General features: G+C 42.4%; 1 protein-coding gene across 1 annotated transcript; it reads right to left on the bottom strand.

The window, feature by feature from the left end:
• Positions 1–5,694: 5,694 nt before the first annotated feature.
• LOC138989525 (C2 calcium-dependent domain-containing protein 4A) lies at positions 5,695–7,229 on the bottom strand. The gene is made up of 2 exons (XM_070378525.1): positions 7,077–7,229; positions 5,695–6,885 (listed from the first exon to the last, which is right to left on the bottom strand). The coding sequence occupies exon 2, from the start codon at positions 6,843–6,845 to the stop codon at positions 5,751–5,753; it is 1,095 nt and encodes a 364-aa protein (XP_070234626.1). The 5' UTR covers positions 6,846–6,885; positions 7,077–7,229; the 3' UTR covers positions 5,695–5,750.
• Positions 7,230–27,183: the final 19,954 nt, after the last annotated feature.

The following is a 27,183-nucleotide window of genomic DNA, read 5'->3' on the forward strand; positions in this document are numbered from 1 at the left end:
TCAGGAAAAGAAAGACAGATGGGTACCAAGAGTAGATTGTAAATAAACAATGGTCATGATAAAAATGTGGAAAATGTTATCACATGGAGAATTTGGGTGGGTGAAAGGTATATGGGAATTTTTAGTGCCGTTTTTGCAACTGTTCTGTAAATCTGAAAGTATTTCAAAATAAAAATTAAAAGCTTGATGATGGTGAAGAGGCAATGCAGAGCAGCCTAAGCAGAGGAAAGAGGGTGGCTCCTGCCACAGTGACCAGGAGGAGGAAGAGAGAAGGATCCTGAGCATTGTGAGGGCAGTTCTGACAAACGAGGCACTGTTGCCTGACAGACTGGAGAAGGCGATGGCACCCCACTCCAGTACTCTTGCCTGGAAAATCCCATGGATGGAGGAGCCTGGTGGGCTGCCATCCACGGGGTCAAGAAAAGTCCGACACGACTGAGCGACTTCACTTTCACTTTTCACTTTCATGCATTGGAGGAGGAAATGGCAACCCACTCCAGTGTTCTTGCCTGGAGAATCCCAGGGACAGGGGAGCCTGGTGGGCTGCCATCTATGGGTCGCACAGAGTCGGACATGACTGAAGTGACTTAGCAGCAGTAGCAGCAGCCTGACAGGTGAAGACAGGAGACACTGCTTCTTTTTTAAAAAGTGTTAGCAATCTGCAAAATAAATCCTATTCTTTTTACCAAGTAAAATAAAGTTTGGATTTTCTATATCAGGACAAACAGTGTCTGATCACCGGGGATATTTATCAAGCACTTGCTGTTCGCAAACGATGAAACCTCCTCGTGGTAATGGCTGGATTTTAGGACACACCAGCGGAGCTGTTGTTCCTCTCTTGGGAACACGGCAGATGGAGTCTGAAGGGCACAACCAGTGGAATGGAAAGATTCAATTCTCTGTGTTTATGTCACTTAGTGCAGCCACCCAGACAGGTTCCCAGCAGCCTGCCCTTTGTACAGACTTAAGACTAGAACCACAGGTGAACATGAAACCATTCAGCAAAATTATACTCGTCAGTAAGCGCTGAAGAAGGGTGTTCACAATATATTCAAAAACAGAAGGGCCCCTCCCTCTGTTAATGCAAAACTTCCTGGGATGAAATGGAATTCTCTATTTTAACCCTGGCCACCTTCACACAGTAGATCCAGGGGACGAGGGTTCGATCCCTGGGTCAGGAAGATCCCCTAGAGGAGGAAATGGTAACCCACTCCAGTATTCTTGCCTGGAAAATGCCATGGACAGAGGAGCCTGGCAGGCTACAGTCCATGGGGTCACAAAAGAGCTGGACACGACTGAGCAACTGAGCACACACACATGTCTTCACACTCAGTATTTTAGAAAAGACAAAAACCTCAATTCAAAGAAGTTAAACATGTGCCCCAAGATCAAACAATTAGTTGGCAGCAGAGCCAAGATTTGAAGCGAAGTCTTTCCAGCATCAGGCTTTTGGCTTATTTTAATACTCCACATCATTTCCCGTCTTATTTCCTAATAGGAAGAAGCATGGGCCTCAGTAGACACTGACCTCATACTCAGCGATGGATTCAATTTGTGCCAATAAAACACGTGGAGAAGTTCACTGGGGTTTTCCAGGGAAATTCATTCTTAGTCTTATGGAAATGTTTGTAGAAACAAGGCCTTCTCGCTAGCCTGGTCTCTGATGAGAAATCAGAGGGTAGTCCCAGCATCCTCAGACTACAACTGTGAGCTGCCCCAGGATGGAATGATGCATGGATGGCAGAATGGAGCTGTGGAACAAGAGCTGCACCAGGAATGTGTGTTCTTTACCCTGTTTCTACCCACTGGTGTTCTGGACCCTCTCTTGCTTTTATAAGACTGTACTTCCATAATTATTGCCGGTTTTCTTTCTCTTCATTATCAATACCTCCCTCCATCCTGGGAATTCCAAACATGTGCTGGATTCTTTCAGATTAAAACAAAATGTGGGACTTCCCTGGTGGTCCAGTGGTTAAGACTTCATCTTCCAATGCAGGGGATGCAGGTTCAACTCCTGGTCAGGGAGCTAAGATCCCACATGCCTTCAGGCCAAAAAACCAAAACATATAAGACAGAAGCAATATTGTAACAAATTCAATAAAGACTTTAAAAATGGTCCACATGAAAAAAATCTTTTAAAAAGTTTTTTTAAGCAATGATTATCCTTTGACTCTGTATTCTCTTCCTGCTACAGCTCTTTTTCTCTCCTTTCCTCATCCAAAACTTTGTCTGTGCACTCTCTCCTTCCACTCATGTTTTAATCCATTCTAGTTTGGTTCCAAATGTCACTATTTTACTAGACTTGCTCCTGTCAAGTTCGCCACTGATCTTCATCTTCCCAATGTCAATAGGCATTTCTCTGTTTTCATTTATCTAGACTTTCCAGCAGGATGTAAATGAGTTGAATACCCTCTTCTTATTGGAATACATTCCTATCTTGCCTTCCAGGACTCTGTGCTACCCTGGCCTCTCCCCTACCTCATTGGCTGCTGCTTCTCTGTCCCCTACACTGACATTTCCTCCTCTACATTTCCAAATGTTGGACTGTCTCAGTACTTGGTCCTAGGTCCTCTCAGTTCAGTTCAGTTCAGTTGCTCAGTCGCGTCCGACTCTTTGAGACCCCATGAATCACAGCGCACCAGGCCTCCCTGTCCATCACCAACTCCAGGAGTCCACCCAAACCCATGTGCATCGAGTCAGTGATGCCATCCAGCCATCTCATCCTCTGTCGTCCCCTTCTCTTCCTGCCCCCAATCCCTCCCAGCATCAGAGTCTTTTCCAGTGAGTCAACTCTTCCCATGAGGTAGCCAAAGTATTGGAGTTTCAGCTTCAACATCAGTCCCTCCAATGAACACCCAGGACTGATCTTTAGGATGGACTGGTTGGATCTCCTTGCAGTCCAAGGGACTCTCAAGAGTCTTCTCCAACACCACAGTTCAAAAGCATCAATTTTTTGGCACTCAGCTTTTTTCACCGTCCAATTCTCACATCCATACATGACTACTGGAAAAACCATAGCCTTGACTAGATGGACCTTTGTTGGCAAAGTAATGTCTCTGCTTTTAAATATGCTATCCAGGTTGGTCATAAGTTTCCTTTCAAGGAGTAAGCACTCTCCTCTATTTATTTAATCTCTTCCTCTATTCATTCAACACTCAATCAATACTTGTTGAATATCTACTATATGTCAGACTCTTTTCTAGGCACTGGAAATAGAGCACTGAATAAATAAACAAATCTGTCTTTATAAAGCATGCATTCTAGTTGAAAAGAAAATAAACAAAAATTAATAAGTCTATAATATAATGTAAAGTAGTGCTAAGTGCTATGGAAAAGAATAAAGCAGTGCCAGCGACAATGATGCTTTTTAAAAATACGATGGCCAATGGAGGATGCTCTAAGGAGGTGACATTTACATCTAAGAAAAGTGGAGGGTGTGTGAGAGAGAAGTTAAAGCTGATTCCAGGTTTCTGGTCTGAGTAAAAGAAAGAAGGATCGTGCCATTTAGTGAAATAAGGAAAACCAGGGGAGGAAGAGATTTGGGAGGAGAAAATCGAGAATTCTGATTTGGAGGTATTGATGAGTCATATGTCCATATTAAGCGGTTATTTGGATAGGTCAGATTTCTCTTGTGGATGATTCCTTCCTCAGATCTTATGGAGACTTTTCTGACCACTCTGTCCCAGAGAACATCCCACTTGCCACCTCCCCAACCCACAGGATCTCTATCACCCTCCATAATTTATTGTCTTTATGATAGTCACCGCAACTATAACAACAAAATTTGGCTTTCGTTTGGTACCCTTACAAAAATTAACTCTTGGGGGAACAGGAACTTTATCTTGTTTATAGCTTTGTCCCCTGACCTTGGTACCATTCTTATTCAGAGTAAGAACTCAACATCTAATTGTTGAAGGAAAAAACAAAGGGTAGGTCAGTCCTCTGCAGAAGTCAGGACACCTTGGCTCTTGTCTGAGCCCAGCTAGTCACTGGCTTTGGACCTGTCACTTCTGCGGTACATTATCAGTTTCAGAAGTCATTTGATTAGCTGATTTCTAACGGCTAATTTGTCAACTTTGAAATTATGCTTAAAATCCAGGATTTTTATCTATTTATTCTAACCAAATTGGTACCTAGAACTTCATTTTGCTAATAACAATGTTGAAGTGCATTTTGATGAAGCATGAGTGCAAACTACTGTTTCTGGGGAAATTCACCACGGGGATGCTGAACAGTTCTATAACCCCACCTGGGCTGCCCTAAATCCTCAGTCTCAGGTGGCCATTCATTCTGCTAGCTTCCACTCCAGGATGGAGGAGAAACAATTAGAAAGAAAGGAGAATAAATGAAGGAGTTCATTTTATGGAACATCATTGAGCACCTGTTCACTAGTACAGTTCAAGTCTTTTCAGGGATGCTAGCATATTTCAGGTGTATTTAAGGGTTATTTGGATGTTAAGGCATATCGTCACACAACCTGGTGAGGTAGGTAACTCCTCCTTTCACTGATTTCCAGGAGGTGAACTGATTTGTCATAGTACAGACAAGTGACAAGCACCAGATAAAAGACTGAAATCTAGACCACTCTCTAACCTCCTCTTGCTCTCCATCACACCATAGATACCTATAGTCAAGGGCATACCTTCTTGGGTATAATCAGTTTCCAGTGGACTCAGGTCTATTTGTTGAATAAACAAATGAAAATAAATTGGATTAAGAAACCCTCTCTTAGAACCTTGTTTTCAAAAAACTAGCAGTTTACATTTCAACTTGTCTGGGAAATCCAATAGGATTAATTACTATGTACAGGGCTTTCCCAGTGGCTCAACAGTAAAGAATCTGTTTGCAAGAGACACTTGATCCCTGGGCTGGCAAGATCCCCTAGAGTAGGAAATGGCAACCCATTCCAGTATTCTTTCCTGGAAAATTCTATGGACAGAGGAACCTGGTGGGCAACAGTCCATGGGGTCTCAAAGAGTCAGACAGGACTGAAATGACAGAGCACCTTACATATAGTTAGGCAGAAATAAAGCCACAAAGCAAAATATCACCTTGTTTACAGAGACAAGAATGAATTCCCTTCTGAAATAGCTTGTATTTCCCAGGGCTCCTTCTGGAGAAGGCAGAAGGGGAGGCCAGGAGTATCTACTGCCCACATACCATCCACTGGAAGTTCCTTTGCTTCCTCTCTTTGCTTTTTCCTCAGCCATTATTAACGACTCCACTTTCAAAAAGATCCTGTTCTTTCTTCATGGAAAAGGAATTCTTTTCTCACCAAGGTATTCATGTGACAGAAGGTTCCCACCCTGAGGTGTGTGTGCACGAATGAGAACATGAACCCGCACCACACCAAACATGGAAAGCTGCCTATGTCCATCCTGGCCTTGGGCATGATGCTGAAGGAATACCATTTTTTAAAAAACCCGTAAGTCGTTTGGTATTGCTATATTAATAAATTAGGAATGACAAAACAACGCAGATGAAGTGTCGTTGTTTTTCCTTTCGTCCAGCCACAAGCCAATCTCTTATGTTAAAAAAAAAAAAAGGCCTGGAAAAAAGGATTGAGTGTTTTGAATAGAGGAGGGAGTCATAATTTTATCCTTCCCTACCAATAAACGATGGCAAATCCGGACATTGAATTAAAACGGCAACAAAGCAAGAACATGATTAGAAAAATAAATAAATAACATTTATTTTGTACAATATCAGTGGCTATCAGTGTCCGAGAGGCCCCGCGGCAGAGCGCGCCCTCAGAGGAGCAGGAGGGGGCCCAGCAGCAGTTCGCCCTGGCCCAGCAGGCGGCCCCGCTGCAGCCCGCGGCCCCGGTTCTCGGCCTTGACGCGCACGGCCAGGCGGCGCACCTCGTCCTCCGAGAGCCCGTCCAAGCACAAGTCCTGCTCCAAGACGGCCCTGCGGCTGCGCCGGACTACGGCGCCCCGCGGCTTCAGGACGAAGCTGATCCGGCAGCCGACTGGGGCGCGGGGCTCGGCGGCCCCTCCGGCCGGGCCCTCAGCACGGAGCAACCGGACACGGAGGCGCCCGCTGGCCCGATTGTATTCGGCGGCCAGACGCAGGGCGCCCCCGGCGCGGCCCAGAGTTACGGTGCCCTCGGCTTCCAGGCGCTCGGGACGCGGGTCGCGATGCGGCGAAAGGGATGTGACTGGGGCCTGCGTTGGGGACCCGGGGCTGGCACGGCTTTCGTCCTCGTCCTCATCTTCCCCGTCCCCGCTGGAGACGGAGCGGGCGCGGGCCAGGCCTTGGCTCCTCCCGGCCCGCAACGCTCGGCGCAGCAGCCCTTCTGGGGCGCGTAGGAGGCGGCGGCAGCGGGGCGGCGGGGCGAGCGTGTCTAGGGACGGGCTGGGGCCACCGCGGGCTGCGGGGGTCGCAATGGGGGATCTCGCCCCGGGAGCGAGGGGGGCGTCTCCGCCGCCACCCCCGTAGGTGTGGGCCCGGGGACGGGGCGCGGGCGGGAGCGCGGCGGAGCTCGGGCTCCCGAGGAAGAGTGACTCCTTGCGGCGGGTGTGCGGGCTCTCAAGCAGCGCGCAGAAGCCGTAGGCAGTGAGCGCCCGGGGCAGGTGCGGCAGCGAGAGTGCGGCCTGCGAGCGCGGGTCCCAGTCCGTACGCCCGGCGCCGTCGTCGGCTCCTCGAAGCCAAAGGTCTGGCTCAGCAGCGCACCTCCGGGGCAGCGCGGCGGCCGGTGGGGAGGACTCGGGGGCATAGGGGGTGGGCAGCCGCGGCGGGATGAAGAACTCGGGGATGCGGTTCGGGGTGAGCACATTGGAGAAGGCAGGCTCCAGAGGCGCGCTGCTCGCCGCCGAGGCGCGCAGTTTCCCGAGGAGCCGCATCCTCAGAGGCTGGGGCTGGGAGTGGCGGGAAGAAGCGCTCCTGCGGGAGGAGAGAAGCGAATGAGTTTGGGCTCCTCGGGCCTCTCGAGAGTGGCTGAACACCCATCCAGAGCCCTCGGGGTATCAGCGCGCCAACGATCCCCTGCCAGTCCCGGCGAGCTCGCTCGCGCCCACAAAGCCACCCGCCTTCCATTCATTGGTACTAATTAAACAAAGATGTAGAAATCAGACCTTTGCCTCTTTTTCAATCCCTCTGGTTCGTAAGTTTCAAGTTGCCTTCTAGTGCCTGCTGACGCTCCAGTTTCAGCACTGTAGCCGGGACAGGGGCGCTCCCCCTTATATTGCAGCCTGAGTCCCGCCCAGCTGGCCAGGAATCCAACCCTTGGAGGCGCCGGCCGGCTCGCCCTTCCGGCGGCCCCTTCTCGCCAGAGCTGCTGGGGCTCCCGTGGGAGCGAAGCTGTGGCGAAGGCCAGCCCCCTTCTGCTCAGCCCTGGGGCCTGCATCCGCTCTGCATGCAGGGAACCGCTCACATGGGCCTGCGAAAGTTTGCCGGTAGAGGGAGAACGCCTGGGTCGGCCTGCCAGGAAGAATTGGCGGCTGAAAATGCCGGCGGCTTCTCGGAAAAGGTGAAGGATAAGGAAGCAAGAAGTTCTTTTTAGCTGGGAGCTAAATCCTGTCCCCCTCTCCTCACCCCCAACCCCACATGTGAACAACACACACTAGTAGCTTCTGTTTTACTGCCCCCATGAACCTGCAGTCTGTAGACCAGTATAGTTCCCATGGTACTCGTGTACTTATTTATGCGTCTGTCTCCCTCTGCTAAACCTTGGCCTTCTTAAAGAGTATCATTGACTGCCTCAGTCAATGCCATATATGTTGGTGGAGTGGGTGAATTAAAGTATGCAAAAATCTCTGAATGTCTACCGGCTCTATCAACTTAAATATTTATTTGTTTGTCTTGGTTTCGGCATGTGGGATCTAGTTCCCTGATCAGGGTTGGAACCTCGGGTCGCAAGCACTGGGAATGCAATCTTAGCCACTGGATCACTAGGAAAGTCCCTGCCTATCATCTTGATTGTCACAAATAATGGGGTTTTGGCTCATGCCCTAAACATGACATGATAATTCAAAGCTGCCCTTTTCTCTCTACTCAAGCACCTAACAAAAAAATCCACGTTGCCTCTCGACCTATACCTCCCTCCCAACCTTCATTTTCTAAGATGAGAAAACTGGAAGTCCAGTGGGACTTGATGAAATCCTGTAAAGGGTTCAACAGAACTAATTAATGGCAGAAGCTGGAACTAGCAATTTCCTGTCGGTTTGCTTTTGCACGTGACACTTCCTGTAATCTGAAATGCCCTTCTCTGCCTTTTTTTTTTTTTCCCTCTATAAAGAACTCCTTTTGTTTTACTTCAGCCAGACATCCACCTGTTCAGAATCCTTTACTCGCCTCCTTCACTACAGTTCTCCATGTCTCCTTATTCCCTTCTTGTGCATTCTAGGCACCACCACTGCTGCATTCAGCAGGCTGCTGTGCAATTTTTGGTTGACAAGTTTGTCTTCCCTACTAAACTAGGAATTTCTTGAGGGCAAGGACTGTGGTAAGATGACCAGAGAGGAATCTGCGGGACCTACTATCAGTATATGTAAAATAAAGAAAAGGGCTACTGTCTAGAACCTGGGTCAGCCTCCATCCCAAAGCAGACCTCTCTAAGGGACAAGCCTGGCTGTCTTATTCATCTCCTCCACTTTCAGTGCCTGGACATACAATGCCGGGGAAATAAAAAGTGCTCAGTCAATATTTGATGAATTATATTGTGTTGTATTTAGCCTGATCCGGTCTTATGACTGTCATGTGCTTTTAACCACATCTCTCTCTGCTTTGTTCAATTTCTTTCTCACAACAAACCAATGCAGTGGACATTGCTTCTGTTTACGATAAAAGAAACTGAGGCTATCAGTCAAATTATGAATCACAGCTCAGGTATTGTAAATTCTAGCGTTTTGCTAATTTCTTCCTTCTCTTTCCTTTCTCCTTCCATTCATCCACTCAGTTCAGTTTCATTCACTGAGTTCACTATGTGTCAGAGATTGTGTGCATGTTTTGTATTGCACTTAACATCCAGAACGTTCATTCTTAAAGCAACTTGGTCTCCTAAGTATTTTCCATTATCTTTGCTTTGGATTAAGTACCATTATTTCCAAATTTTTAAAGGTAAGGAAAGTGAATGTTTTCCATAAGTGAATAGTTAATATTTTCTTTTAAAAGTGATCACTGTTGTTCTGTTTTTTGAGAGGGCAAGTGTGAATCAATATGCAGCCAGGGAGTAGTAACCATACCTGCTGAAGTCAAACTTGCAAGCAGAAGAATTCCCAGAGGTCTCTGACTGGATCATTTCCTACTGATTCTTCAGGCCAGTCTGCAAATTCTTGGGTGAATGGCCTTCTCTAAGCATAGCACACTTGCATGATATGCCCAGGAGCCAGCTCACTTCCAATGAGACCTCAGTGAAAATGGCTTTTCCTCTCCTGAAGGTCTTTGTGACATGAACGCACAGAACTTCTGTCATCGAGTAAATCCACTAAAAGCAGGACATGAGATTTGAGAAATTATGCTACCAGTATAGCCATGTTCATGGAAAAACATAAGCACACCTATAAACACAATCTCTATACAGAGGGTTTTCTAAAACAATTAGTTTTCCATAGATTAATATTCTACAGAAGAGAACTAAGATACAGGACAATTAAATTACTTACACTGGGATACACTTCAGTTATTCATTCATCTAAACCAATAGCTATAGGCTGAGTCCAGAGTTAGAGGCCTGGTATCCTTCCTGATTCTTAAATCACAATAGTAGAAAGTGAAAACCTCCTCCCCCCAGCGGAAACTCTGATAACACCATTATTTCATTATTTTGTGTCTTATGGCAGAAAGCAAAGAGGAATTAAAGAGCTTCTTGATGAAGATGAAAGAGGAGAGTGAAAAAGCTGACTTAAAACTCAACATTCAGAATGCAAAGATCATGGCATCCAGTCCCATCGCTTCATGGCAAATAGATGGGGAAACAATGGAAACAGTGACAAACTTTATTTTCCTGGGCTCCAAAATCACTGCAGAAAACTAAAAGATGCTTACTTCTTGGAAGAAAAACTATGACCAACCTAAGCAGTATATTAAAAGAAGAGACATTACTTTGCCTGCAGAGGTCCGTATAGTCAAAGCTATCGTTTTTCCAGTGGTCATGTATGGATGTGAGAGCTGGACCAAAAAAAAGACTAAGCACCAAAGAACTGATGCCTTCAAACTGTGGTGTTAGAGAAGACTCTTGAAAGTCCCTGGGACTGCAAGGAGATCTATCCAGTCAATCCTAAAGGAAATCAATCCTGAATATTCATTGGAAGGACTGATGCTGAAGCTGAAGTTCCAATACTTTGGCCACCTCATGTGAAGAACTGACTCGTTTAGAAAAGGCCCTGATGCTGGAACGATTGAAGGCAGGAGGAGAAAGGGACGACAGAGGATGAGATGGTTGGATGGCATCACCAACTCAATGGACATGAATTTGAGCAAGCTCCAGGAAATAGTGGACAGGGGAGCCTGGTGTGCTGCAGTCCTTGGGGTCACAAAAAGTCAGACACAACTGAGTGACTGAACAGCAACAACAAATAAATACAAAAGGTTCACCATCATCTTTTATTCAGGCTCTGAAATTGTTAAAGAAACTATACCATTAATGATATTAATGTTTACTGGATACTCACTACATACTGGGGTCTTATTTAATCCCTAAACAACCCTCTAAAGAAGGTAGGGATTTAGAAACTGCAGCTTGTAGAGAGTAAACAATTGTCCAAAATCTGCCATCTGGTAAGAGTGGCGCTGGGACTCAAATTCAGATCACTTCAGCTCATTCCCTGTGTGCTTTAACCACTTCAGTATAGTGCCACCCTCAAAGCTGCTTTTCCTGAACCCATCTCCTCTCTAGGTAGGTAGACAAAAGGAAAAGAAAGCCTTATCCCAAGGCCTTGCATTGAAACTACACACCTTATTGATGATTGCTAAGTCATTTCAGTCGTGTCCGACTCTGTGCGACCCCATAGGCAGCAGCCGTCCCTGGGATTCTCCAGGCAAGAACACTGGAGTGGGTTGCCATTTCCTTCTCCAATGCATGAAAGTGAAAAGTGAAAGGAAAGTCGCTCAGTCGTGTCCGACCCTCAGCGACCCCATGGACTGCAGCCTTCCAGGCTCCTCCATCCATGGGATTTTCCAGGCAAGAGTACTGGAGTGGGGTGCCATTGCCTTCTCCGCTTATTGATGATACCAGCACCTAAAAGATTAAAACATGCAATTGTCCTAAGTAGGAAATCACTAGTTATACCACTTGCAGACAGAATCCTTGTCTTCTTGGGAAGTGTACTGATTCTCTGTATTTATACCATACCTTGGTTCCAAAATAGGATTTGCGGTGATCCACATAATAAAGACCCAGAGAATCTATTGTCAGCTAACGCCTGACATGGTGAAAATGGAAAAGACATGCAATTAGCTAAGAACCCTGAGTGAAGTCACTAATTGACACTACCTATGACCCCAAAATGGGAAGAACAAGGTGTGAAAGAAGCCCCCGTGAGAAGGCTGGGGATAACTTTATTTTTTCTCAATTGAAGTATTGTTTTATAATGTTGTGTTAGTTTCAGGTGTACAGAAAAGTAATCAGATATATATATATATTCTTTTTCAATTATTTTCCATTAAAAGTTATTACAAGATATTGAATATAGTTCCCTGTGCTATACAATGGATCCTCATTGTAGTATTAACTTTTCATTTCCACTCTAAGTTAGTATATTCTTTCCTGGGGTAGTTGTGTGTTTTTTCCGGTGGCGCTTGTCTTAATTACTGCTTAATCCAAGTTATGTACAGTGTCATTAATGTTATTTCCATCTCTGTAAGTCAAATAGTCTTTTAAAATTTTAACCATGTATGTACATTTACATTATGATAGTGATTATGATACTTTCATATTAAATCAAGTACTTGATATGACTTACTAAAATTGGTGAACACAGTTAATTAATGCATAGCAGCTTATACTTCCTTATGGGCTGTCTAGAAAATAAACTCTTTAGTCTTGATCCCCAGTGAAACGCTTGATCCTAGGTAGTCAGTCACTGATTTATCTGTCTTTTCTCTGCAAATAGCAACCAAATTTTTAAGTATTTCATTCTCTTTCCTATCACTACTTTAATGCTGACCAGAAGTAACATTCCTGTTGAAGACTTATTTTTGTTCTTTGTCTGGGGTTTCTAGATTCCATTCACATTTTCTTCAATTTTTCTTTTCTAGGTTTTAGAAAAAAATGCTTTTCATGTATGTAAAGACCAAAGCATAATATAGTGAACACCTCTTTACCCACCAACCAGCTTAAAAAAAAAAAAACTATTTTGAAAACAGTTGAAGCTCCCAAGGTAACACTTCTTAACCACATTCTTGTTTCTTCCCCAGATTTAAGTATTATCTTGAATTTGGGGTTGTTGTTCTCTCATTTCTCTCCCTCTCTCTCCCCCACCCCTTTATTTTGTTTGTTTATTTGGCTGTGCCAGGTGTTAGTTGCAGGCGTGCAGGAAGATCTTCGATCTGCATTGCAGCATGTGAGATCTAGTTCCCCGACCAGGGATTGAACCTGGGCCCCCTGCATTGAGCGAGGCATCTTAGCCACTGGGCTGCCACAGAAGTCCCTCCCCTCCTCTTTAAATATTAGTTTTATTGCATATACACATGTAGGCTTCTCTGTTGGCTCAGTGGTAAAGAGTCTGCCTACCAATGCAGGAGACCTGAGTTCAGTCCCTGGGCTGGGAGGATACCCTGGAGAAGGAAATAGCAACCTGCTCTAGTATTCTTGCCTGGAGAATCCCATGGACAGAAGGGCCTGATGCACTATAGACCATGGGGTCAAGAAGAGTCAGAAGACTTAGAGACTAAATAATAACACATATACATATTTCTCCCTAAAAATTTTTTCCATTTTTTATAAAAATGATAATTCTAAACATTCTTCACAATTTGCTTTTTTTTCATTCTACATTGTAAGATTCATGTACGTGCCCATGTAGAGCTCTAGTGCATTCATTCTTACTGATGTACAGCATTCCATTGTGTAAACATGCTTCATTCTCTTGCTGATGGATGCTCGGATTGTTTCCAGTTTTTCCACAGCTTGTATGAGCTCAGGTATACAGGTCTTCTCAGTCACCTGTGCAAAGATTTTCTAGAGTACATCTCTAGTGTATTTGCGCCTTCAGTTTTAATGTGAAATCACTTTCCTCACAGCAGTATATAAGATTTGCTATTGCTCCCATCCTCAACTACATGTAGTATGATCAGATGTTTTTTAATAATTTTATTTATTTTTGGCTGTGCTGGGTCTTTGTTGCTGTGTGGGCTTTTCTCTGGTTGTGGTGAGCAGGGCCTACTGTCTAGCCATGGCGCACAGGCTTCTCGTTACAGTGGCTTGTTCTGCTGTGGCTCACCGGCTCTAGGGCACTCCCGCTTCAGTAGAAGTGGTGGTTCCTAAGACCTAGAGCGCAGGCTTGATAGTTGTGGTGCAGGGGCTTAGTTGCTCCACGGCATATGCGATCCTCAATATATGGGACTGAACCCGCGTCCCTCCACTGACAAGTGGGTTGTTTACCACTGAGCCACCAGGGACGCCTCAGATTTTAAAATATTGCTAATCTGGTGAGTGTTGTGGGCTGAATTGTGCCCTCCCAAAATTCACAATGTGACATCCTAACCTGTAGTGGCTCAGAATGTGACTATATTTAGGGACAAGATCTTTTAAAGCTGTTGTTGTTCAGTATCTCAATCGTGTCCAATTCTTTGCAAACCCATAGACTGCAGCACGCCAGGCTCCACTGTCCTTCACTATCTCCCGGAGTTCGCTCAAATTCATGTCCATTGAGTTGGCGATGCTATCTAACCATCTCATCCTCTGCTGCCCTCTTCTCCTTTTGCCTTCAATCTTGCCCAGCATCAGGGTCTTTTCCAATGAGTTGGCTCAGGTGGCCAAAGGATTGCAGGTTTAGCTTCAGCAACAGTCCTTCCAATGAATATTCAGGGTTGATTTCCTTTAAAATTGATTGGTTTGACATCCTTGTTGTCCAAGGGACTCTCAAGAGTCTTCTCCTACACCACAATTTGAAAGCATCAGTTCTTTGGCGCTTAGCCTTCTTTATCATCCAAAATGGCCGGTTTAAAGAGGTATTTAAGGTTAAATGAGGTCATTGCTGCTGCTAAGTCACTTCAGTCGTGTCCAACCCTGTGCGACCCCATAGATGGCAGCCCACCAGGCTCCCCCATCCCTGGGATTCTCTAGGCAAGAATACTGGAGTGGGTTGCCATTTCCTTCTCCAAAATGAGGTCATTAGAGGGGGCCATAATCTGATGTGACTGGTATCCTTATAAAAAGAGAATAGAAAAAAAAAAAAAAAAAGAAGAAGAGATTAGATTAGAACAGACACGCACAGAGGGAAGACAATATGAAGATGATGGTCACTTGCAAGCCAAGGAGAGAGTCCCTTAGAAGTCAACACTGCCAACATCTGGATTTGGACTCCTAACTCCAGATCTGTGCAGAAATAAGTTTCCAGTATTTAAGACCTGTGGTCTGTAGTTCCTTGTTATGGCAGCCCTAGATACTAATATAGTGATTTTAAAATAGTAAATTATCATGTTAATTTGCATTCCTGTCATTGATAATTGAGGTGTAGCAATTTTGTGTGTAATTAATCATGCAGCTTTCTTCTATAAAATTCTTTTAAATTAAAAAAAAATACATTATTGTGTCATTTCTTTCTCTTGTACATACATACACACATTGAACACTACTTCTCAGTCACTTTTAAGTACTGTACCTGTCTCCCCTGTGACTTGCTTTTCATATTTTTATGATGTCTTTTGAGAAATAGAAAACAGAAATTGTCTTCTGACTCTGGAGGCTAGAAGTCTAAAATGAAGATGTCAGCGGAGCTGTGCTTCCTCTGAAACCTGTAGGAAGTATCCTTCCTCGCCTCTTCCTGGCTTCTGGTTACTTGCTGGAAGCTCTGGGAGCTCCTTGGCTTACAGCTGCAACTTAGTCTCTGCCTGCCTCTATGCATGGCATTCTCCCTCCTGTGTCTGTGCTTCTGTGTTTCACCTCTTCTTAAAAAGACACATGTCTTATTGGATTAAGGGTCTACTCTACTCCCATAGGACTTCATCTTAACCAATTACATCTGTAAAGATGCTATTTTTCTAAACTTGGTCACAAGAACCCCAGTTCTGAGGTACTGGAGTTAGGTCTTCCACAGATATTTTGGGGAGAAACAATTCAACCCACAACAATGACTGAATCACACCATGTCTGATCCATCTGTCATCAGTGACGTCTGGGGAATTTCTAAAAGAGGAAAAAATGTAGGAATCCCCATAAAAATTGAACCACCCCGTTATTCCCAGCACAGGAACCGGAGGCCACTTCCACACCTCTGCTTCTTGGGTAGAGATATTTATAATTGTTGCCTCTTCAGGGGAAACGTGAAAGTTAGCCAACTCACTTAAGGCTCGGCCACTTTCCTGAGGCTGCTTCCAACTGGCTGACAACCAACTGTTGCTGTTTAAAGAATAAAATCTGCTCATCATGAATAAGGAAATGACTGAATAAAGCCTGGAATTTCTAGGAAGGAACTAGGTTGTAGAGCATTTTTCCTCAACGTGGGGAGCTGTGGAGCCACATGAGTACAGAGTAGAGCATGGAAGGGCCCAGGCCAGCACAGGGCAAGGGGTCCCTCAAGGGAAGACTGCTAAGGCCTGGGCAGGGGGTCCCCACCCCCCTGTCAACTTTTTGTCAGACCAGAGACCTGGGATCTTGGTACAGCCCAAATGGTAAGGAAAGAGCCATGCATGCATGCTAAGTAGCTTCAGGGGTGTCCGACTCATTGTGACCGCATGGACTGTAGCCGCCAGGCTCCTCTATTCATGAGATTCTCCAGGCAAGAATATTGGAATGGGCTACCATGCCTTCTTCCAGGGGATCTTCCCAACCCAGCGATTAAACCTAGGTCTCCCACATTGAAGGGTGGATTCTTTACTGTCTGAGCCAACAGGGAAGCCTGGAAAGAGCCATAGAGAAGGAGAGATACAGAACATTTTTAGTTGCCTTCTCAAGCAAGAAATCCAAGCCAGATCTCACTTAGAAGGGAAATGTGACATTTCTAGTAACACCTGAATTGTGGAGAAATCTGTAACTATTACAATTAGAATAGTTGAGTTGTTTCTATAAAATATACACAAACTCTTTGTCAGATCAATAAAATTTTAAGTGTCTGTCACAGACTAGGTTCCCTGAGAAACAGTAAACTAGAGATGTGCACGTTAACTGCGTTATTGGAAGAAGATGCTCTTGAGAGATACACCTGTGGGGGGGGGGGCGTGAAGAGAGCAGGATTGGGCCAAGGCACGAAAGTGGCAAGGCAGTCCCCACAGAGGCCTCTGCAGCTTCCACAAAGAGCTCTGGAACTGGGAGAGGCCTGAGGAGTTATCTCAGTGTGGGGTAAGGAGGCAGGCAATTATTATCCCTCTTGCCCTCATCAATCAGTCATTGGCCAAGAGGTCTCCCAGGGAAGTGGGCATGACCTTGATCACGGTTGAGTCCCTCAACTAAGGCAATTCCTTCCTGGAGAAGAATTTATCTGTGTTTTGTTAGCAGCTAGGAGAATGAGTGCCTAGAAGCTGAAGTGGGAGTGGTAGTCTGAGCAACACACCATAGCCTCATGTGACTATTCTCACTCTGGAGTGACTACCGGAGAGTTGACACATTCAAAACACACACACCATGGCCACTCTGCACATGCTGGCATCCTTCACTCCATTTGCAGAAATATCTAATCCTAAAGATTCCTCCACTTAACACAATTCACCCATCCCTCATTTAATCACAAATGCACTCATGTCCTTCCTGAGTGGTAAGACTACTTAAGGTATATCCAGATAATATTCATTTCTTGTCTAGACCAAGTCCTCATTTCTGATAACCTCTGGGCTGACTGGTTAAATAAACTGAGATATAACATCCATGGCTTCAGTAGTGAGGAATCTGCCTACCAAAAAGAGAAACGGGTTCGATCTCTGGGTTGAGAAGATTCCCTGAAGACAGGAACGGCAACACACTCCAGGATTCTTACCTGGGAAATCCCATGGACAGAGGACCCCAGCGGTGGCTACTGTCCATGGGGTCACAAAAAAGTCAGACACAACTTAGCAACTAAACAACACAATAATATCCATTATGTTAGAGATCACTTAAACTGAAGTTATAGATGACAATAATTATAACAATGTGCACCATACAATCTCATTTCTGGGTAAAGATATACATATGAAATCTTTCAGAATGGCCACTAAAACAGGGTGTGTAGTTATCTCTGGACAGTGGAATTATGGAGTACTCAAATTTTTCTCCTCTTGCTTAAATGTATTTTCTGATCAACCCAATAAGCATGTTACTTCTGTAATAGGACAAAAAACTGTTTCTCCTCTGAAGAGTAGATGAAGAGCAGGCCTTATGACTATGTTAATCAAGCAGTGATTTGTTTAATCACCAGGGGAAGAAATTAGGAACAGGACTTTAAATGGAATTTGTATATTATACTGGCCACTTCAGATCCCAGGAAATTTAGGAAAGGAGAGGTCTAAGTAAGAGAAGAAGGTTTAGACCTGTGCTGTTCAAAACAGTGACCATCGGCCACATGTGACTTTTGGGCACTTGAAATGTGGCTGGTTTAAACTGGAGCGTGCTTTAACTGTAAAGTACAATATTTCAAAGATTTAGTATTAAAAATGTAAAATATCCCATTAATAATTTTAATACATCTTGAGATGATAATATTTTGGATATATTGGGTTAAATAATATACAATATTAAAAATAATTTCTCCTGTTTCTTTCTAGTCTAGAAATTCGTCAGGAAGCATGAGTTCTCTGAAATACTTCTCCAAAGCATAAACAATTTGAAAAAGTAATTGTCTCACGAGATACGCCCTAACATTGCAGTTTCACTTGGGGCTTTCCTAGGGCCACCACCAAAGAGTGGTGGCGGAAGCAGCGGCTCATTGGGCTGACAAAAGAGCACATCAAATGAGCTCTGTGTGCTGCAAGGCCGTTCAACACAACACCTAACTGTGTGCATGTCAGTCTATGTCCCTGAAGTCTATCAGCTCAGAGAAAGTTAAGGAAACATGCCGTTGCAGACAGACATTAACATCTTCCTGTGGGAAAAGCCCCCATGCCTGTCATGGGACGCTGCACAGGAACTCCCCATTGCACCTACATGCCAGGGGTTGACTTGAGTTGAACTGAGCATGTGATGGAAGGATTCTGACTTCTCCCCAAGGAAGAAGATCAGTAACTTGGGAAAAGTGCCTTTAAGGAAGAATGGTTTACTCTTAATGACATGTGCAGTTTTGTCTTTGATTAATTTATTCTTGGTTTTGAATGCTAATCAGTGTCCAAAATTAAGATGCAATCAGTGGTTACTCCAAGCTATGTTTACATGGAACATATTTAGTTCCTAGAACACTAAATATATCTCAATTATCATTTCATCTTTTCAGCTATCTAGGAGGTATTTTTCTACCTGCAATAAACAAAAGAGTGTAACGTGTAACTTGAGCTTGGAACTAATTCCAAAGGCCCAGTCAGAAGAAATGGTTTCTTTTTTATTTTTGTGATGTGACATGCAAGGTCTTAGGTTGCCCGACAAAGGATCGAATCTGTGTCCCCTGTATTGGAAGCATGGAGTCTTAATCACTGAACCTCCAGGGAGGCCCCAACAACTTTTTGTTATAATAAGATACAACTAATAAAGTGATTGCTGCCTGAGTGGTGCTCCCCAAATCTCCCTTTATTCCAGGTTGCAGAAATTCCTCCTCACAGAGCACCATCTGATGCCTTACTAGGCAGGCACTCAGTGAGAGCTGTGGTCGGTTATTATTTAGCACCATGCTTCTCAAACTACTCCCTCTGGAGCTATGGAATTATGTACATTTTCTGCAACTTTTACGAGAAAACTTTTCACATGTAATGGAACACACAAAAAACAAGCATTTTGGAAAACCCAAAGAGCATCAATTTTGTATGGAGAAAACAGAAAATATTACAGTAAATAGTAGTATTTGACCTGAGACTTTAGAGATTCATGATAATAGCCAGGTTCAGCCACACGGCAAACAAAAGTGAGACATTATTCCTGTTGCTATTATTACTGTCAGCAGTATCCATTCTCATCAATTGAGAAGATGGCATAACTTCAGTGCTGGGACACAGACAGGCATCATCATAGGAACCAAATCAATTGTGCACAGCATAGCAAAGAGAGATCACCTCTACACCTCTGCTTTTCAATAAGACTATTCAAATGTTTCCCAAGGGAAACATGAAAATTTCTCAATTTGGCCAGGGTCTTGCCTCATCCATGAAGCTTTCCCAGATTTGCTAAAGAACAGTTGCTGCTTAAGGAAATTTAAAGGGCTATAAAATACTTTTCATTCTCCATAATATAAAGGACAAAACTTGGTTCGACTTAAGAGCAATTTTTTCTCTTAAAATGCCAGACATTCTCTGCAATTAGCATTTCCCTTAAATACATTTTATTCAAATACTGTTAGCATAATCTGCCATGTCCCTGTGCCTTCTTTTAAAGTTCTGTGTGCTGTGAAGGGGGTCTTTTTTAAGAGAGATGACTGGAGTGCCTTGTTAAAAATTAAAAGTCTCTCTATACTTAAGTACAGTCTGACATTTGTCTTGAGTCATATTTTCTGGTTCACAGTTGGAGTGATACCGTGTGCATGTTCAAGCCAAGTGCCGATAAACCAGCTTGAATAACCCCTTTCGTCACCACTTTGTTTGACTAGATGACAGAGACCCAACAAGGCTCTCAGGACGAACTGCCCAACTTGAAGAACAGATGGATTCTGGATCCACTGAGGTAGCTGGGCTTTCCAGTTTGGATGGTAGCTAATATAATAATATTATCACTCTACTCACATTCAGCATCCCTGAGACAGAGGCATCTTGGAAGGGAGAAAACATAATGGCCCCATGGGAAGCTGTATACCGTGGACATAGCTTTTGAGAGTAGCAGTGCTAAGTTCACTGCAGCCAGACCAGCCCAGGGTCAGCGGAGTTCAGGCATCTTCAGAGTGAACCAATGGACTAAAAAGCAAAAGCTCCCCACATTCCCTTGAATATTTTCTCAGAGTTAAGACTTTGGCCTTGGTACAGTCTAAATAGTGAAGAGCCCTCCGGTGGCTAATACATAACACTTATTGCTGCCCTTTGCAAGTGAGGGCTTCAAGTTGTATGACATTTTTGTATATAAGTAGTATGAAGAAATCCTTATCTAAAACATATATAGTACTACATATTACTTAATTTGTGTCATCTTTGAAAGATATTTCACACAAATAAACGCTTTGTCAGATCATATGTCATCAAAAGTCCACTTTATTACAATGCTCTAGTATCGCCTTGAAGTACATATGTTGTGAGATAGCACAAATGTCAAGAAGGTTTCAGTAAATCGTTTATATACCTTAGTGCCAGGCATTCTATGGCACCATTTGTTTCGTGAATGGAAATGCACAGTTTCAAAGAAACCTCACACAAAAGAATTCAAATATCCCACACTTAAAAGCACACTTGCCCTCTCACTCAGGAGACGGAGCAACACAGGGGGGTCCCTGTTCTCAATGTCTCTAGTCTCTGGTTGGTGTCCATTCACCTTCCACATGAAAATCCTCCTGGAATGGGGCCTGTGGGCAACAGCAGATTTGTTAATTTTGTTAATTTGTTAACAAGTTTGTTAATTTATTAATTAAATTAAAGCACAATTATATGAAAGATCATTAAAAAAAATCAGTGTGGTAGACAGAATTGTACTAAATGATCCCATTTCTGAAAGAAAAAATGTATATAGGGCAAACACTGTGGGGATATCCACTAAAATGTGGCCAGCAAGTTGACTCCGGATGGTTGCAGATCCAATCTTTATCTCATTGCTTGCTGGTATTTTCTAGATTTACCAAAATGATAGTGTTCCACAATAGAACACTTGTCCCTTAAGAAGTAGGTACTTCTCTAGGGAGGTGGACATGAAGCTACTTTAGACAATGAATGTGAGTAATAGTTGATGATATTAGGATGGAGTTTTAAATATAGTCAGTGTAACAGTTGCCACTTCAGAGCCCAGGAACTTGGGAAAGGACAGATCTGGGTAAAATAAAAAGGCTTTAGGCAGATGGGAAAGTACATGAGTTCACTGAAAGCTCAAGAAAAAGTGAAAATGTTGTAGCTTGAAAATAATGTAGCTTTCCCTGATTCCCTTATAGGTCAAATGGTGGGCCCCTGCCAGGCAGAAAGAGACCCACACTACTTAACTGCTGTATATGTGAAGCCATACGACTAGGGGCTTGGTAATAGAGCAATGGACTTATGCTGAAAGGGGAAAACCAAGGACCATGAGCCTGTGGGAGAACTGAATCAGGCCTAGCCCAGGGAAGTGGATGGAAACTAGTCACAAGAGTGAATCAGTAGTGTAGATCTGTGTGGAATGCCCCATCAGACAGGTGCATCCTGGCCCATTCCCTAGGAAGAAAACCAGTAACCCTGAGGATGTACATGGTATGAGGAATGAATCAATGTAGTTTATAATGAATGACATGTCATTTTGATTTGGGTTATTTTGTTTGTTGACCTTTGAAAGTACTGTCATAATTGACATGCAGTTGATGGTTAGCCCATAGAGGTTCCTTCAAAAACACACAAATTGGTTAAATTGATCCAAATGAAGCCAAATAAGGGAGAAAGTACTTTGACTACCTCCAAATTTCAATTCTATATTCAGGTAAGAAACAGGTGCAAGCTTTTCTAGTTCTTAGTTTCTTTAATTTCATTCTTATTGTCTCTCTCTTTCTCCCTTTATAAAATATTCTAACCCTCCTCATTCATAAGGTTTTGAATTCTTGAACAGATATTAAGTCCAGACCAAAATGAAGATTAATAAAACATTGTTTTGTACTGCAAGTTAAAATTGAACACTGCTTAAAAACTACCATAAATCTTGTAGTTCACTTTATTTAGTGTTAATGGAACTTTTCAGTCTTTGTGACAACCTAGAGGACATGGAGAAGATCAAATGGTAAACGGAGGAAGCAGAGAAAGGAGAACTTAATGCACTAGGGAAATAGCACAATATAGAGTTAAGAGCCAGATTCTGTTTCCACCTGTATAAGCATCTTAGCTAAGTAACGTAAACCGCCCCCCAGCAACTCTACAAGAAAGCTGTTATTAACATCATTATCATCCCCATTTTGTAGACAAGGAGACATGCTCAGAGGAAAAAACCCATAACACAATACCCGGAATACAATTACTGCTATGCAAGTGTCAGTTTTAAACGCACTTAAAGTGAGTATTTAACACCCAGCCAATCAAGACTATACCTGGTTTGTTTCCAAAGAAGCAAGTCTCAGCCAGTGCTGTTTCTAAACTTAGAAGCCAGGTATTCCAATGTCTGAGAAGTCAAGCATAGTTGCCATCAATTAATTTCCAGACTAACAATGAAATTGACTTTATCAGCTGCTTCTTCATGCCACATATTTAATAATCACACTTAAAAAAGAATTCCCAGTTTAAGGATTAGGATTACAGATGGGGAGAAGCTACCACTCTTGGCTTAATTTTATCTAGGCCATATACAATATGTGAAAATGTATTACTCCTTGAAAAGTATTCTGTAACAATATTCTAGAATAGGAGATTTGCAAAGGTTTTTTTTTGGCAAAGGGCCAATAGAAAATTTTGGTTTGGTAATCATATACCTTTTTGTTGCTACTGAAGTTGCTTCTTTTTACAACTATATAGCCAATCATGTAATAATGTTAAGATTATTTTTAGTTCAGGTGGCCAGACTAAAATTTTAGAATATAAGCTAAGAATAGTTTAAAAAAACAAAAACAAAGAATAAGCGACAGACACTGTATGTGGCTTACAAAGCCTAAAATATTATCTGAAATATTAACTACAAAAAAAGTTTGCTGATTGCTAGAGAATCATAAAATAAGGGTATCCCTATTAAAAAAGTAACCTTTTGCTCCTAAATTTTTCTAGTCAATAGAGCTAATTTATTTTTTCAAAATAACCACAACAACAATACATAATCATCTCAGAGGATGATAAGCCATTTGACAAAATCCAACATCCATTCTTAAAATTCTCAGCAAATCAATAATGGAAGAGAACCTCCTTAATCTTATAAAGGACATCTAAGAAAATCTATAGCTATCATCATAATTTTAGTAAGACTATACTTGTCGGTATAAAATAGAACGCATTCCTAAGTTCAGGAAAAATAAAAACATGTTCCCTCTCACCATTTCTATTCAGCAGTGTACTGGAGTTTCTAACCAGCACAATAATGCAAGAAAAAGGAAAGACATGCAGAATGGAAAAGAAATAAAGCTGCCTTTATCCACAGATGACAGGAAAATCGGATGAAGTCTTAAAAATAAAAAACCTAATAGAACTAGTAAGTTAGCCTAGTGAATTTGCAAGGTGTAAGATCAATATGCAAAAATCAATTATATTTGTCAAAACCAGCAACAAACAATTGAGAAAACAATACCATTTACAAAAGCATTGAAAAATATGAACTGCTTAGGATAAATCTAACAAAAGATGTACAAGATCTATAATTGAAACTGTAAAACATTGTGGAAAGAAATTAAAGAAGATCTAACAAGTAAGTTTCCCTGGTGGCTCAAACGGTGAAGAATCTGCTTGAATTACAGGAGACCCATAGAGAGCTATTCCATAGCTCATAGTTCAGAAGACTCAGTCTAAGACGGCAATTCTCCTAAAATTGAGCTATAGATTCAAAGTAACCCTAATAAAAATTCCAGAAAGCATTTTTTGAGAAACTGATGATGAGCTCATTCTAAAACTCACATGGAAATGCAAAAGACCTAGGAGATTCAAAACAACTTTGAAGAAGTCAGAAGACTAATAGTACTATCTGATTTTAAGACTTACTGTAAAGCTACTGTAGTAGTAATCAAAACAATATGATATTGGCACAAAGATGAACAAATCAATGAAATACAATAGAAAGTTCAGAAACAGAAGCACACATATATTAACAAGTGATCTTTAACAAAGTTGCAAAGCAGTAGAGAGAGAAATGATCTTCTCAGTAAGTGGTGTTGAAACAACTGGATCCCCATATGCCAATAAAAAGTGAACTTTGAGTTGTATTTTTGAAGGACTATATACAACGTTTTTTACCATATACAAAAATTAACTCAAAATGTAAAATCTAAAATTATAAAACTTCTAGATGAAAGCAAAATAAAACCTTTGTGATCTTTAGTTAGGCTACAGTTTTTTTAGATACTACTCCTAAAATACAATGTATATATATACACATATATATATGTGTGTGTATATATATATATATATAACAAACTGATCAACTAGACTTAATCAAAATTGTAAATTTCTGCTCTTTAGAAGACACTGCTAAATGAAAAGACAAGAAACATACTGAGAGAAAACATCAGATATATCTGTAAAAGGGCTTATATCTGAAATTCTTGAAATTCAGTAATAAGTGGAGAGGAGGACAACAGATTTGAACAGACACTTCAAAGAAAATAGAAAGTGAAAGTTGTTCAGTCATATCTGACTCTTTGCAAGACCATGGACTATATATAATCGATGGAATTCTCCAGTCCAGAACACTGGGGTGGGTAGCCTTTCCCTTCTCCAGGGGATCTTCCCAACCCAGGGATCAAACGCAGGTCTCCCTCATTGCAGGCAGATTCTTTACCAGCTGAGCCAAAAGGGAAGCCGCTGAGCTACATAGTAGCCTGGAAACTAAGGTGGAGACAGCCTGGGAGTAACTGTGAGTGTCAGAGACCTACCTTAGCGCAGGGCAACAGGTGAGGGAGAGTGTGAGGGGCAGGCAAACCTGGAAACATGGATCTGTAGGCATTTGGCCCTTAGTAATAGTAGTGATGGCGATGTTGTTGATAACTCACATTGCTCATGTTTACTAGTGAGGCACCATGCACAGATCTACACGCATAGATTTAATTCTCACAATGAACTATGAAGTATGTGTGTGAAGAGCTAAGGCTCAGAAATAAAAGCCTAGCTTTTCAAGCCCGGTGATTGCAGAGCAGTGGGGCCTCTGAGGCAGGTTAAACAAGGTAGTGGTTAAGAGCATGGATTTTGGATGCTTTACCAGCTGAGCCACAAGACAAGCCCTCAAAGAAAATATGAATGGCAAATAAAACAATGAAAGATGTTCAGCCTCACTAGTCATTAGAGAACTGAACATTTAAACCACAATGAGATATCTCAAAATCCATCCGAAGGATAAAATTAAAAGGATAATGTCAAGTGTTGGTGAGGATAGAATACTCACACGCTGTTAGTAGGAATGTAAAGTGGTACCATCAATTCAGAGAACAATTTGGTAGTTTCTTTGGCTGCTAAATATACACTTACTACATGATGAGACAGTCATCCAACATGCACAAATAGCCTCAAGCCAGTTAAAGAAAAAAACAACCCACAAATACTGAACCCTATAGTGAATGTAAACTATAGACTTTAGTTAATAATCATATATTGGAAAAGAAATTTAAGAATATAAAGGTTTTATGCTTAAAATTCCTCATGTGGGAGTGGGAATTCCAAGGCACCCTAAAAAAGTACAGTCTTGGGGTTCTCTTCACCACTCCAAACAGCCTTGTCATTCCTTGACTTACTTGTAGCTTCAGATGTCTGTAGAGCAGCATGTTCTGAAAGTAGGTAAACCTCCTGACGTGGAAAGTGGGAAGACTCCAGGCATTTGCTCCTGTGAGAACTGGAAGAAGTTTTGAAAGTTCTGGGAGATGATGTGTTCTCTTGTTGAGGAACAGCTTGTTCTGGCAAGTTAGTCCCATGGAGAAAGGTGAAGGCTAAGCCTCTGGTGCATCAGAGTCTTTTATCTTAAGTAGACCCCAGCTCTTCTACTGCCCGGAGTACTCTGGCTCTTCACCTCAGCAGGCCCACGTTTCCACTTTTATGGAGGGTTGGCTTCCGGGATGCTCACTCAGAGACTCCCTCTCTTTCCTCTTCCACAGAGCCTGTTTCATTTTGTCCTCAGTAGGGTTCCATCAAAGTCAAACTTTGGTCTCACTTTCCTAGAGAATTCAACCTAGAATTCAACCTTGAAAATCTTTAAGGTCCAATCTCTTACACTTCACAAATAAGGTAACAGATTCTATGAGGTAAGGTGACTTTCATGGGGCTAAATAAGTTAATTTGTTTTACACCTACCCTCACACTGTAGGCAATTGGATAATCTAATTGCTACCATGACAATATACAATATGTCCAAGATTTTCAGCCCTGATTTCAAATATTCTGTATAGTCATCAGGCCACATTAAGAATTTGACTATCTAAAAAACATTGCAACTACTACAGATGTGTTAAAAGGGACCTTCTGGAAGCAATAAATTTCTGTTACTGAATCCAACTTTCCAATTCCGAACTGCTGAATTTTAACATTTTTAGGGCAATGAATCCCTTCTTTAGGAAACATGAAAGCTATGAATCCTTTCCACCCAGAAATATTTACCTGAAAACATAAACTTTTGTTCCAAAGACAACTATACAATACATGACAGTGAAAATCCTTAATCTGATAGCAGAAATGTCAGCATATCTGCTATGTAGCAAGGGAATATTCTTAAAGAACTCATATCCTAACAAAAAGTTGCAAATATTTATATGGTATGACATATTATAGAGCACATTTAATCCTCACAACAACCCTGTGAGGTAGGTATAATATCCCAATTTTCCCCATGAGGAAACCAAAACCCAAAGCAATCTGAAGATGTGCCAAAATTCACACAGCTAATAAGTCTGCAGCCTGGACCAGAACATAGGCTTTTTGTTCCCTGTTCAAAACAGTTTCACATATAATATTTTCCATTTTGGAATGAAGGTTCTACCCAGGGAAAACTCATTGGCAACCCATTTCAACAAGCAGTTATTTTTAAGATTGAACAACAAGTAGGAGAGGACTGTAAGACCGCAGATTGGCGCCCTATCGTGCTGTTTATAGTGGCACTCTGTGTCATGGTCCAGGCACAGGTTGGAAAAGAATTTCCAGACATGAGACAGAATGAGAGGGAAATAATTTATTAGAATGGGAGACGCTGTTAGAACAGCGGGCAGCTCG

This window comes from Bos mutus, chromosome 10, assembly GCF_027580195.1.
Source record: "Bos mutus isolate GX-2022 chromosome 10, NWIPB_WYAK_1.1, whole genome shotgun sequence".
Classification (NCBI taxonomy): domain Eukaryota; kingdom Metazoa; phylum Chordata; class Mammalia; order Artiodactyla; family Bovidae; genus Bos; species Bos mutus.

Bases quoted from the DNA above. Each gene is read 5' to 3' on its own strand.
- LOC138989525 (XM_070378525.1), bottom strand. From the start codon at position 6,845: ATGCGGCTCCTCGGGAAACTGCGCGCCTCGGCGGCGAGCAGCGCGCCT.